General features: G+C 39.8%; 1 protein-coding gene across 2 annotated transcripts in view; it reads right to left on the bottom strand.

The window, feature by feature from the left end:
• LOC109414931 (uncharacterized) overlaps positions 1 to 13,205 on the bottom strand; it is a 336,264-nt gene that overhangs the window by 1,592 nt on the left and 321,467 nt on the right. For both annotated transcript variants that reach the window (XM_029860325.2, XM_029860326.2), the window contains 2 exons: positions 582 to 1,373; positions 7 to 496 (listed from right to left, as the gene is read on the bottom strand). In XM_029860325.2, coding sequence (XP_029716185.1) covers positions 7 to 496; positions 582 to 1,373 — 1,282 coding nt within the window. The remainder of the gene's footprint in view (positions 1 to 6; positions 497 to 581; positions 1,374 to 13,205) is intronic.

Genomic DNA, 13,205 nt, shown 5'->3' with positions numbered 1-13,205 from the left:
ACTCACCGAATCCCGTTTCCTCGAGCAGCGTCTTCTTGACCTCGGGACCCTCGTCGTAGTCGTTCTTGTCGGTCGCCTCGATGTCTGACCTTCGCGGAGGTTTCTCCACCGGATTCACCTCCGTCAGCAGACTCTTCTGCATCTCCATGATCACCGATCCCCCATCCAGCACAGATCCATCGGCCGACTTGTCCATCTTGGAGTTCATCAGTCCATTTTCGCTGATCGACGAATTCTTCTTGAAGCGGCGCGTTTTTCGGCATACGCAGCACAGAACCATAATCACCAGGATCAGCACGACCAGAATCGCCAGCACCACAAAAAGCACAATCCAGAGGATGTCGTTCGTTCGATTCGGTCGCACCTCGGGAGCGGGACTCGTCAGGTCGAAAAACTGTTCGCTTTCGTCCGTTCCACCGGGGTTGGTTGCCTTGCAAACGTAGGAACCCCGATCCGACGGCTTCACCCCGACGATCGTTAACTCCGAAACCAGGACCTGTTGGATTGAAAAATATTTCATCGTTAATTTAACAATCAAGTAGGATTGAATTTATATGAGAGAAGTTCCCTTAATTCCTTACCTCATTAGTGTCCTTTCCATTGGTTCGCACGGCGTACGTCACACTCCACCGTTTGTCGTTCTTGGACACTGGTCGCTTGTGGAACAACCAGTCCACCTTTGGCAGGGGTAATCCCGTTACCTTACACGTAAAGGTAGCATTCTGCCCATCGCTTGGGTAGATCAGTCGGTTGTCTATAATTTGCGGCCGACAGGCAAAGTCGTCCAGATCGATCTCGTTCCACTCTTTGCCCTTGAGCATCGGTGGCTGTTCGCAGGTCGTCGGTGACCTGTACAGACTATTGGTCATGATGAACTCGCTAAAGTTTCGCAGGGCGCAGCTGCAATTCCACGGATTGTTCGTCAGCGATAGACTCGTCAGCTTTTCCAAGTTGACGAACGTCTCCTTCCTCAGAATCTGCAGCCGGTTGTAGTCCAGCTCGATCTGCGACAGGGCCGGAACGTTGATGAAACTGTGCAGCGCTACCCGGTAGATCAGATTGTCGTTCAGTTCGATCTTGGTCAGGAATCGCAAATTCTGGAACAGATTGTTCTCTATTCGCTCGATTTGGTTGTGGTTCAGCATGATGACCCGGAGTTTTTTCAAGTCATCGAACAGGCCAGGGTCTAGCCGTTTCAGTTTATTGTTCGATAGATCCAGCTCGATCAGGATCGTGAGATTTCGGAACGAGTCCTTGTGAAGGGTTTCGATCGTGCTGTTTTTGATGTACAATTTGTGCAAATTTTGCTGATGGGCGCGCATCATCTCGTACCCGCGTATCTCCCCTATCCGATTGTTAGACAGATCCAGAACCTGTGAAAATAGATTCGAATAAAACATATTGATAATTAATGGTGATTACATAGCCTTTTACAAGTTTGATGATAAAGTGTGAAAAAAATTCCAGAAATTCTTCCAAGAAACAAACTAGGGATAGGCGGGGCATAATAAATGAGCACCTTGTATTTCAACTGTAAATCTTCAAATTAACAAAAAAAAAAATGCTTGATTGTAGTCTAATTATCTAAAACCAATGATTTGATGACACTGACCTAGCTACGGGGGAGGGGGCTTTAGGGTTCAAGATTTCTCCAAGAATTCCTTCAGTATTTTCTCCGGGATTTCTTCAGAAACTCCTTCCTTTCCGAATTTCTCTTACGATTTCTTCAGGAATTCTTTCTGGGATTTCTCCAGGGATTGCTACAGGGATTCTCCCAGAAATTCTTGCGGGGATTCCTCTGAGATTTCCTGCAGAGATTCTTCTAAAAAATCCCGCAGAGGTTCCTCTAAGAATTCTTCCAGATATTCCTCCAAGAATTTCTCCAGGCATTTCTTCAGAAATTCGTATAGGGAATCCTTTAGGGATTTGTCAAGAGATTCTTCCAGAAATTCCTTCAGGAAGACCTCAAGGCATTCCTCCAGGTAATCCTCCAGCAGCTCCTCTCGGATTCTCCAGGAGTTCTCGAAGAATTACTTCAGGTAGAGCCAGTGCCGGATTCAGGGGGGGGGCACATTTTAGGGGCCCCACAAAATTCCACTTCACGAAAAAAATGTGAAGCATGAAAAAATAATAGTGCAAGAAACTTCTCCAGATTTGAGTTATGTCATTAGAACTTCAAATTACTGTCTACTGGCAAGATTTATGTTGTGATTCTTTTGAGAAAAACTGAAACTATTTGTCCCAAGATTTGTCCAGATATTTATGAAATAATGAATTTTGCCTCCAAAACTTATTATCATTTACTTTTTTTATGCAATTGCTTAAAAAAATAACGGAAATCTTGAAGATCTTTGATTTTCTAAAGAATTCCTGCTATATTTGTTTGTTTTTTTTTTGTCTAAGGCTTTTGGAAATATCTTAAACAATTTCTCATAGAGTTGGAGTAATGGGGTTTTTTCTCAAAACTTAAAAGTTTCTATTTGGGTACTCTAGAGTTTTATTTTGCTTAGACAGCTTTTGACTGACTCAAATTGTAGATCATCAAAACTGTTGAAATCTAGCATGAATTTTCGAAGAGTTTCTGATTGTTTTGAAGAGTGTCAGTACGCTGTTTTTAGGATGAGAGATTCGCTGACTGAAGTGACTGTCCATTAATTAAGTAAGGGTTTATGGGGGAGAGGGGGTTTGAGAAATCTTACGCGTCATACAAAAATATACGGGTTCTCATACAAAACATCTTACAAGGGAGGGAGGGGGTATCGAAAAATCGTGAAAATTTCCTTACGTAATAAATTGACAACTCCTTTAAGTAAATTTTCGGAGAAATTGGCTAAAAACTCAGACATTTTCACCAAAGATTTTTGAGATATTTTATTGAAAATTCTTTTGAAAATAAAATCAGAAAATCTATCAGGAACTTATCATAGATTCCCTTCGAAATGTCTTCATCATTTCTTATAAAAATTTACTCTTTGATTTTAAAGTTTTGTGGAAAATTCTTTTGAGAAGCCGCCAGAACTAGGAGAGGTCGTGTTAAAACATATCTTTGTTAAGTGTTCATTCTTTATGGTGATCGACCAGCAGCTTCTCCAGATTGCAGCACTGATTCATTAGAAGTTCTTTCTGGATTTCGCAAAAACGGCACCACCGATTGTGCTACAAATTTTACTAGAAATTTCTTGAACATTTTACCTATGAATTCTTCTTGCAGTTTCTCTAGGAACTTTGACATGAATTTTAAGTAGGCATGGGATCTAATAAATAAATTTAATGGATATTAACATTTTTCCTAGTTCTGCTTATTGTTCGAGATTCATTTTTTTTTTCACGACGACATTAAAATTTCCTAATGATATTTATTTGTAAGAATGATTAATATTTTTTACATTTTTTCCTATGTTACATGAACAAAAAAATATTTCCTCTAAAAAGGGCCCCCACAACACTGTGGCCCCGGGCCCCCACACTCAGGATGGTTAATGTCAAATGACAATCGCTCTAACCACCACTTCAAAATACAAATGCAGTCCATCAACACAGAATCGACTCACGCCAAGCTTTTTTTTTCACCACATATAAAACATATCGATTCCCTGTTGAAAAGTGTGCAAGTCTTCATCGTTTACTATTTCTAGGAAGAGTTTCATGTAATCGGCATATATGACAGCTTTAACTTTTTAAGAATGAAGGTGTTCGGATTGGTAAATATCTAAGTAGCAGCGGAGTTTCTCGACAGCAGCTCAAAGCTAAAATGTATTTAACGTTGTAGTGTTAACCCAAATTAGCAATTTCAGTACGCTTACATGGTCTTCTACCGTTCTCTGCCTTTAATGGTGAGTCCTGATCGAGCTCTAAATCCTATAATTATAATGGTTGAATTCCATACATCATTGATAAATTCGTATCGCTTTACCTTGCCGTGATCGATACAGTCCAAGGTCAACGGTTAGCCGTTCCACATATATAGGGAAAATATAACAGCGGTTAACCTAAAAAATCAAGACAATCATACAACTGCGATTATCGGTGTATCTATCATCATACCCAAACTCCTTCAGCATTTCACCCACTGAACTAGCAAACAGTATACGAAAATAACATAATAGTTCACTATTAATTCAATAATTCGATGATATTTAATATAATTCTTCATGCGATTCGAGCACGTTGGCAGTCCATCAACATCGATCTGTCGCCGTCCTTTTGACAGTCCAGTGACAGGCTTCAAGTCACTCACGTCGAACCAGAGTATGAGCTCCAGGTACGACAAACGGCTGGGGTGGTTCAGTGTAGCCATAACAGTCCCCTCTCCGTGAATACGGGTCTGCTTTCGGCTGGTTAGCTCTGGAATCACCATTGCTCAAAATTTCTATCACTGCTAGTTTCACCACAGGTCGTTTAAAGGTTCCTGAAGCAGTCTTCACTATGACCTGACGCACCCTTCCGTCCATTTGGACCTTTTGTTCACTGCAGGGAAATATTACTTTAACCAGCGGTCCCATACAGCATCGGACAAATACTGGGATCGTTTGTAGCTGTTACGAAGAGCTTCGGCCAAGTCCAGCGGTGTTCTTAAAGGATTGTGGACGCCTGATGAGTTCCCAAATATGAAATGGTTGAGGGTTAATGCTCCTATATATAATCCTATATATAATATAGTACATATAATCCTGGGGCATATATACTACCCGCCGTAAATATGGAATCGCATCGTCTAGTATTGCAGTACCCCGAAAAGTTTGGCATCACCTGAAAACCTTATGATTTACTAAACTATATCTCAAAAACCGCATCCTCTGCAAAGTTTTGACCTTCAGCAAAGTTGTTCAGCAGGTTTATCACCCTCAAATGGTGGAATGTTTGGTACGTGATTACGCCGCTATGTGGCGCTAGTGTGCCATTAAAAAGAAGTACTTTGACATGGATTATTTATGATTATTTAGAATGTTCGTGTCTTCAGCAATGTTGGTCAGAATCCCCAAACGAAGTCCAGGAGAAATCCCCGGAGGAATTCCAAGAGAAATCACCGAAGTTATTACAAGAGGAATCACCGAAGGAAATCTAAGAGGACTCAACAAAGGAATTCCAGGATGAAGCCACGAAAGAATTCCAGGATTAATCCACGACTGATAATCCGTCGGAAACCCCGAAGGAATTTCAGGAGAAATCCACGACAGAATATTAGGATAAATCCCCGAAAAAAATTCAGGAAGAATTCTCGGTGGAAGTCTAGGAGAAAACTTCAAAAGAAAACCTAGGCAGAATCCGCGAGAGATTCTAAGCGGAATCCCTGAAAGAATTCCAGGCGAATTTCCCGATAGAATTCTAATAAGAATCTTCGAAGATATTCCAGGAAGAATTCTCAAAGGAATTCCAGGAGGAACTGCCTAAGGAAGTCCAGGGGAACCTTTGGAGGAAGTCCAGGAGGAATCCCCGAAGAAATTCAAAAAGAAATCCCTGCAGGAATTCTATGAGGAGCTCCTGAAAAAAATCCGGTAGAAATCTCCGAAGGAATTCCAGGTAGAATCCTCGGAGGATTTTCAGCGGAATCTCTCAAAGGAAATCTTTCCGAGTAGTAGGAAGGATTTGCAGGAGGTATCCCCTAAAAAATTCCTGGAGAAACACCAGAAGAAAATCCAGGATGAATTCTTGTAGAAATTCCATGAAGGATCCCTCAAGTATATCCAGGAGATATGCCTGACTATATTCTGTTCTGTTCTGTTGTATTGTTATAATCAACGCACCCCCGGGCCGTGGCCAATCTGCGTTGAATCGCTGGGCGATACGTCTACCAGTAGACTTGTATCTGCCCTATGCTAAACCGATTAGCATAGCAAGTCCTTTCCACTGATGAGTAGGCTCGAATGTCCCGCTCCTCCCTATAACCCAAGCAACACGACTTGTTTCTAAGCCAGTAACAGCAACCTTAGTGCAATTTATACACTGTCCGTATCACGGACATCAGAACACAATTGCTTCTTATCTGAAACCCAAAAAGCGCAGATTCTGAATTCTTATGCAACATAAACGAGGGGGAATGATAAAAAAAATGAAAAAAATCGTTCAGACTCGAACCATGGACACCAGGAGTATTATCTACTCACCTTGCATACTACACCAAGAGCTCTGTGAGAGAATCGCTGCTCAACGCATCATAAAAGCTACTGAAGTTGCTTGTTACTTTATTGCACCTTCTTTGTCACAAGTTAGAGAACTGTCAAAATGAAAAGACGCTCAAGTTTTCTGCAACGCTCTTGGAACCTAATCTGAACAAACAAACCAGAGTTAGATGTTTCATGCATGTTACATAGCACTTTTAATGTGAGCTAACTGTATTATCACTTGCGAGGAATATGTAAGCTCCGCCTCCACGAATCGATGTCAAACACGTGGTAATTTGTGATTTCTATGAAACAAAGCCGCAACTTTACGAATTTCGAAGTTTAAATGCAACTCAATTGACAAGATGGAAGTTTCATGTGCTTCTAGTGCAACTCATTTAGACCAAAGCATAGAAAGACACATTATAGATGATGTTGCAGGTGCTGCTTGGGAACCCATAGGGGGAAATAAGGAGTTTTCAGTTTCAAGTTTTGCATGAATCATGACACCAACTCTTTCTACCATAATGCTTTAAAAATTCTGAAATAAAAGAAAACTAATATGATGAAAATAATTGAGATGCAAGTTTTTATACAAAATTTAAAGATCAGTTATTTGAAGGTGAATTGAAGAAATGTTAAGTACGGTACCTATATTATAAAATGTTCCGCACCGCCACGAATGTGATGAATAAGCAAACACATAAATATTCTATTTGCCTAGTAGTAGAAAGAGTTGCGTGCCTGTTTATAAAAGTTTTTACTTATCTTGATTGCTCCGGACAATTTCCGTTTGTGTTTGGGAACTTCGTGGGTGTCCAAGGATAGGTTTTCTTCAGAACTATGGCGTTTTCTGGAATTAAAAAATAAAAGGAAATACTGGGCCGCACAGCTCCGCGGCCCACTTATATTAGTATAAACATATATATATATATATATATATATATAGGACGAAGTAGTCAGTTTTTGTCGATTTCGTCAAGTATGCGTCTTAAGTCTTGAGTCTTGATCACCCGTTGGCTTCGAATCTATAAGCAAGCACTATTAAATGCTGCACTTTCACACTATTGGTTTCGGCTTCTTAGTTATTTTAAATTGATATGGCAAGAAAACATTATTAAGCGTTAGACATTCAAAACATATTAGGGTTTACTCACAAAACAACTATCACATATGAAAATACTGATATTGAAAATTAAAATTAATATTAATCACAAGTAAATACAATGTCAGCACTGTGAATGAGCAATTTGAATACACAAGATACTACTATTTGTTGCATATTGATTGTTAAAATTAACCAAATAGTGGAAAGCCCAGACAACAATTCCAAGTCTGCTGACTCCAGAAAGATCCCAAGATTCGTCACAAAGCACACATGTTTTCATTATGATTCACAACGACTCTCGCAACCCTTCCCGACTCAACCGACTGGACCTGTTTTCTGAGTATAGAAACTACTAAGCCCTAGCAGGTTCCTCCTGTTTATCGAGCATTTCTGATAAATCAGCTATACTCCATCTGTAGCAGCCGGTTCGCAATGAACCGCTGGAGGTGCATTAAAGTGTTAAAGGTGATATTTTCATTACACGAATTATAATTAACTTCCTTCACTTAAATACCGTCAAACCCTGTGATCTTGGCTAGGGAGTAAACAGTTACGTGAAGTTGTATCAAAATTCTACAGAGTGTTGGGGAAGGGGAGGGGAGATAAACATACTTCTTCCTACACCTAGCAGTTCGGATCTTCTGTTCACACTGTCATTCCAACCTTCTTTCAGTGTGAAACGTTTCTGGATCTGAAACGGGTGGTATCACTTTACGCTACTCTTCTATCATGAACATAGATAACTACTTTTAAAAATAAAAGTTTTGTCCTACTACCTATTTTATACCTGAAAGATGTTAATTGGTCAAATTTTTCGTTCAGCAAGTCTATGTCCATATTGATGATACAACCTTTTATTAATGAGTAATAATGTTGCTTACAGTTGTGAGGCAATATAACATTCAACTCGTTGAGTGCAAGTTATAAACCTACAGAAAATTTCTTATTAGGCTGTTACCTCTAAAACTACTAAACACATATTGAAACGTGAAATTGTATCGTAATAATTGATCCTAATCTTAACCCTATCACTGGAACGCGTTTGAAGCAAATTGATATTGCTAATGATTTGGTTGGGCATTAAAAGTTTTTTTGGTTTCGACAATAGTCACATACTATGCCCTACGACATTGACGATTCTATTGTCTATGGCTCACCTATTTCGTGCCAACCAGCAGGGACTTGGTCTGGTACCCAATTCAGTATATCCGCTCCACGTAATATGCCGCACCTCTTTTGATTTGTGATATATTACGCGGAACATTACTCTCTTCATTCGGATAGCGGCTATGTAACCCATTGGATTAAAAGCCTCCATCAAACATGAAGCGATTAATCGGAGACTGAAGACTCTATACCAAATTTGGCTCAGAGACAGGTAATCAGTGAGGTCAGTTTTTCTCGTTTGTCAGAGACGATTGATACGTATTAAGACAAATTTTCCACTGCATCTGCCAGCAATAATCGGTGATCGATCAACATTCCGAGTCCCCTAATTTCACAAGGATGCCAAGGATCACCGCTCATACTTTACAATACAGCTGGAAAAACTAGAACAACACCTGGCCACAATGATGCATAAAGCACTAAAGCGGACCGGAAGATTCGATGAGCCAGCCCCCACCGATATGCCTGACTATAATCCTAAGGAAATTATTGAAGGAACTCCTACAAGATTCCCTGAAGGAACTCCTGTAGAAAATACTGAATGAGCTTCTGGAGGCGTCCATGAGTCCTCCTGGAAAAATCTCGCTCTCAATCTACAATCTGAAAGAACCCCAGGAGCGATCCATGGAAGAACTTCTGGAAGAATCCCTAAATTCTTTACAAGGAATCCCCTAAGGATACCTGAAGTAATCTAAGAAGGAACTCTTATGTAGGAATCTCTGGAAAATTTTCTGGGGCAGTCTTTGAATCCTACTGAAGCTATCCTTGGATCCTCATATAAGATTCTCTGAAGGAACTCCTGGAGAGATTTCTGAAGGAACTTCCGTAGAAATTCCTGAAGGAATTCAGGAGGTATCTCTGAAGAAACATCTGCAAGAATCCCTGAAACTCCTGGAGAAATTTGTGATGGAACTCCTGGACTAGTTTCTGAAAGAACTCCTGTAGGAATTTATAAAGGAACTTCAGAATTAATCCCTGCAGAAGTTCATAGACTGGATCTCCAGAATGCATTTATGAATCCTCCTGAAAAATCTCTGAAAGGACTTCTGGAAGGATACCTGAACGAACTTTTGTTGAAATAGCTTAGGGATCTTCTGAAGGAATTCCTAATTAAAACCTGGAGGCATCCCTCCTAGAGCTTTTAGAGAGATCCCTGAACGAACTCCTGGAGAAATCACCGAAGGAACTGCTGGAGCAATCCTTGAAGGAACTCCTGAAAGAATCTTTGAAAAATTTAATTTACTTCGTGTGGAGTTTAGGATTTCTCTGGGAAGGAATCACCCCTCACGTGCAGCACACACAACTTACCCAGGCTGACGTTGGTTCGCAAGTGGCAAGAGTGAACGCGGTTGGGTGACGCCTGGAGTTGTTGCTACGCAAGCAGGGATGCTAACATTGTCTGCTTGACAGTTCGCATCACATTCAAATGCGCTATATCGCCTGCTGTGCTCATTCTCTTTTTTTTTTTTTTTTTTTTTTTTTTTTTTTTTTTTTTTTTTTTTTTTTTTTTTAATAATCTTTATTAGTATCTCAATTAATTTTTACATTCTTCAACTCAATCTAGGTGTTCTGTGTATTATAACACACTATCATCCTAATTTGGTGAAATAAATTTAAGCTATTATCAATACCAATTAATAACATATTACATTTCATTTGCTGTAGCAGTTAAGATTTTTTGCAGGCTTTATTTTTCACCTGCGTGTCAGAAATACATTTTTTCAACTTATCCTAACCCCAACCCAACTTAAACTAATTATACAAAGAACTAATCGTAGCAATAGAAGACTGCAACGATTTTTGACGAAAGTTGGCAATGATTTTAGTTGACATCTGTTCCAATGTTTCAATATTAGAAATTTGATGCAACTCATTAGTGCTATACCAGGGAGGCAACTTCAGAATCATTTTCAAAATTTTATTTTGAATTCTCTGAAGTTGCTTCTTTCTGGTATTGCAACAGCTCGACCATATTGGGACAGCGTACAACATGGCCGGTCTGAAAATTTGTTTATAAATCAAAAATTTGTTTTTGCGACAAAGTTTTGATTTTCTATTAATAAGTGGGTATAAACACTTAATGTATTTATTGCACTTTGTTTGAATACTTTCTATGTGGTTTTTAAAAGTTAAGTTTTTATCTAGTAAGAGCCCTAGATACTTAACTTCTTCCGACCAATTTATTGGAGTTCCCCTCATAGTGACAACATGTCTACTTGAGGGTTTCAAATAAAGAGCTCTTGGCTTATGTGGGAATATGATAAGTTGAGTTTTGGAAGCATTTGGAGAAATCTTCCATTTTTGCAAATAAGAAGAAAAAATATCTAAACTTTTTTGCAATCTACTACAAATGACACGCAAACTTCGCCCCTTGGCTGAGATACCCGTGTCATCTGCAAATAACGATTTTTGACATCCCTGTGGCAAATCAGGTAAGTCGGAGGTAAAAATATTGTATAAGATTGGTCCCAGTATGCTGCCTTGTGGAACACCAGCTCTTACAGGTAATCTATCTGACTTGGAATTTTGATAGTTTACCTGAAGTGTTCGATCCGATAAATAGTTTTGAATAATTTTAATAAATTTCTCATTCTCTTTATCACAGCTTCATTCAGTATATCTTATATCTCACACTTCGGGATGCTAAGAGGAACCCTCGAAGGAATTTCAGGATGAGTCCCTAAATAAATTTCAGGAGGGAAGGAATTCCTGTATGAAAATTTGATGAAACTCTCGGAGTGATCCCTGAAAGATCTCCTTGAGCGATCCCTACAGAATGTCAAGTGAAATCTCTTCTTGGAATTCTAGAGGAATTTCCGAAGGATCTCCTGGAGGAATATCCTGGAATAGTTCCTAAAGAGACTCCTGTGCGAATTTCTGAAGGAACTTCAGAAGGAATCCCTGAACCTAAAGGAACTCTTATATTAATCTCTCAAGGACCTTCTATGGGAATCCCTGAAGGATCTTCAGGATGGTTCTCTGATGTATCTCCAGGAAGCATCCATAAATCCTCTGAAAGAAATTCTGAGGGAACTCCTGGTGTTTTTCCTGAAGGAACTTTTGTAATTTTTCATTGAATTTCATTCATTATGATTCATCAGAATCATGAGATAAACCCTTGTCAAAGTACTTCGTTTTAAATGCATACTAGCACCACATTGCGGCGGAATTACGCACTAAACTTACCACCATTTGTAGCCATAGACCTTCAGATCAACTTTGTTGAAGGTCAAAACTATGCAGGGGATACGGTTTTTGAGATACAGTTTAGAAAATGATGAAGTAGGGAAGTGGAACCATCTCGGCAGGGGTCCTATTTTGGGCACTTTTCTGCTATAACTCAGCCAATTCTGAACAAATTGACACAATTTTTAGAACGCGATGAGATACATATAGTATCTAGCCGTGTACAATTTCAAGTCAATTGGTTTGGAATTGACTGAGTGATAGCGAAGAGTGCCCAAAATACCGGCCGCTGTCCAAGTGGTTCGCTACCCTATTCAGGTGATGCCAAACTTTCTGGGGGTGCTGCAATATTCAATTGGGGTGTTGCAATTGGCCTCCTAAAGTGAGGTTAAGTTTTGTGAAATCCTATTACATATTCTAGTGATTGAGTCGTTCCAGATAAAATTTAATGTGGGATCGGGGTAGAAAAAATCATTTTATCGATAAATTTACCAAAAAATTGATGATTAAACTGATGGGGAACTGCACGCAGAAAAAAATATATTGAACTCAAAAATAAAGTGCTTTGAATCAAAGAAAATAAATCATTGAACCACGGCCTAATACCTTTTTTGCTTTGAACCTAAAATATTTGGCATTAGTTTCAAAGCATTCATTTTATTGTTTCTAAAATCAAGCCTCGCGGCGTTGATTTTAGTTTCAAATACTTCTTCACTTTGAATCTATAACATTTTTGCTTTGAAACTAAGCAATTTTGTGATTTCAAAGTCTATATTTTTTAGAAACAAATATCCATCGGCGTGTGGTATTTCCCTTTCAAACTTCCAAATTTTCACGACATAACCTCTACTTTTAATCGCCAATACTAGACGATGCGATTCCATACTTAAGGCTAACGTAAGGGGTCGTGAATTGATGAAACTTTCGACTTCCGCTAAAACAGTCAATAGAATTTCATCGTCGAGTTTCCTTCCATCGTCAAGGGCTCGATTGGCTTCTTTGACGCTTCTCATCGTGCGTTCCCAGGCGCCACCTATGTGGGAATCTCCCCCACACGATATGCGACGTATGGTTTGAACTTCCAATGATCAGCACGAATCCAACTGAGCACGAGCACAGTGCTGGAATTCGTCCACAGATACCGGTCTGCAATCTCCAACGTGTGGTTGGAACAAACTCTGCCCAAAAACCTCGATCCAAGAACCGCTGCTTGCAATTCCATTCGAGGGATTGACAGGGCCTTGAGTGCAGCTACTTGCTCTTGCCCATGACTAGAATGCACCGTACTTTTCCCTCTGAAACGGATCGCAAATATGCTGCACATCCGTATGCTTGCTCACTAGCGTCTGTGAACACGTGCAGATGCAGCTGCGAAATGTCATCGGGTCGTACTTGCTCGAAATAGCATCGAGGCACTTTGAAGCTGTTCAATTTCGGAAGAATTTTGGTCCATTCCGTCCATTTTGGCGAACTCACTTTCTCCTATCTCCGTATCCCAATCAATACCAGCGCACATTATAACCTTGCATTATAACCTTTCCAAGGATAAGGTATGGCGACAAGAGACCCAGCGGGTCAAAGAAGCTCACAATGCACCGTAACGTTGTTCTTTTAGTCGGACGTTGATTCCCTAAGACGTAATC

The sequence above is a fragment of the Aedes albopictus genome, chromosome 1 (genome assembly GCF_035046485.1).
Source record: "Aedes albopictus strain Foshan chromosome 1, AalbF5, whole genome shotgun sequence".
Classification (NCBI taxonomy): domain Eukaryota; kingdom Metazoa; phylum Arthropoda; class Insecta; order Diptera; family Culicidae; genus Aedes; species Aedes albopictus.
The sequence above is the reverse complement of the archived record's forward strand: the minus strand, read 5'-3'. Positions and strand labels throughout refer to the sequence as shown.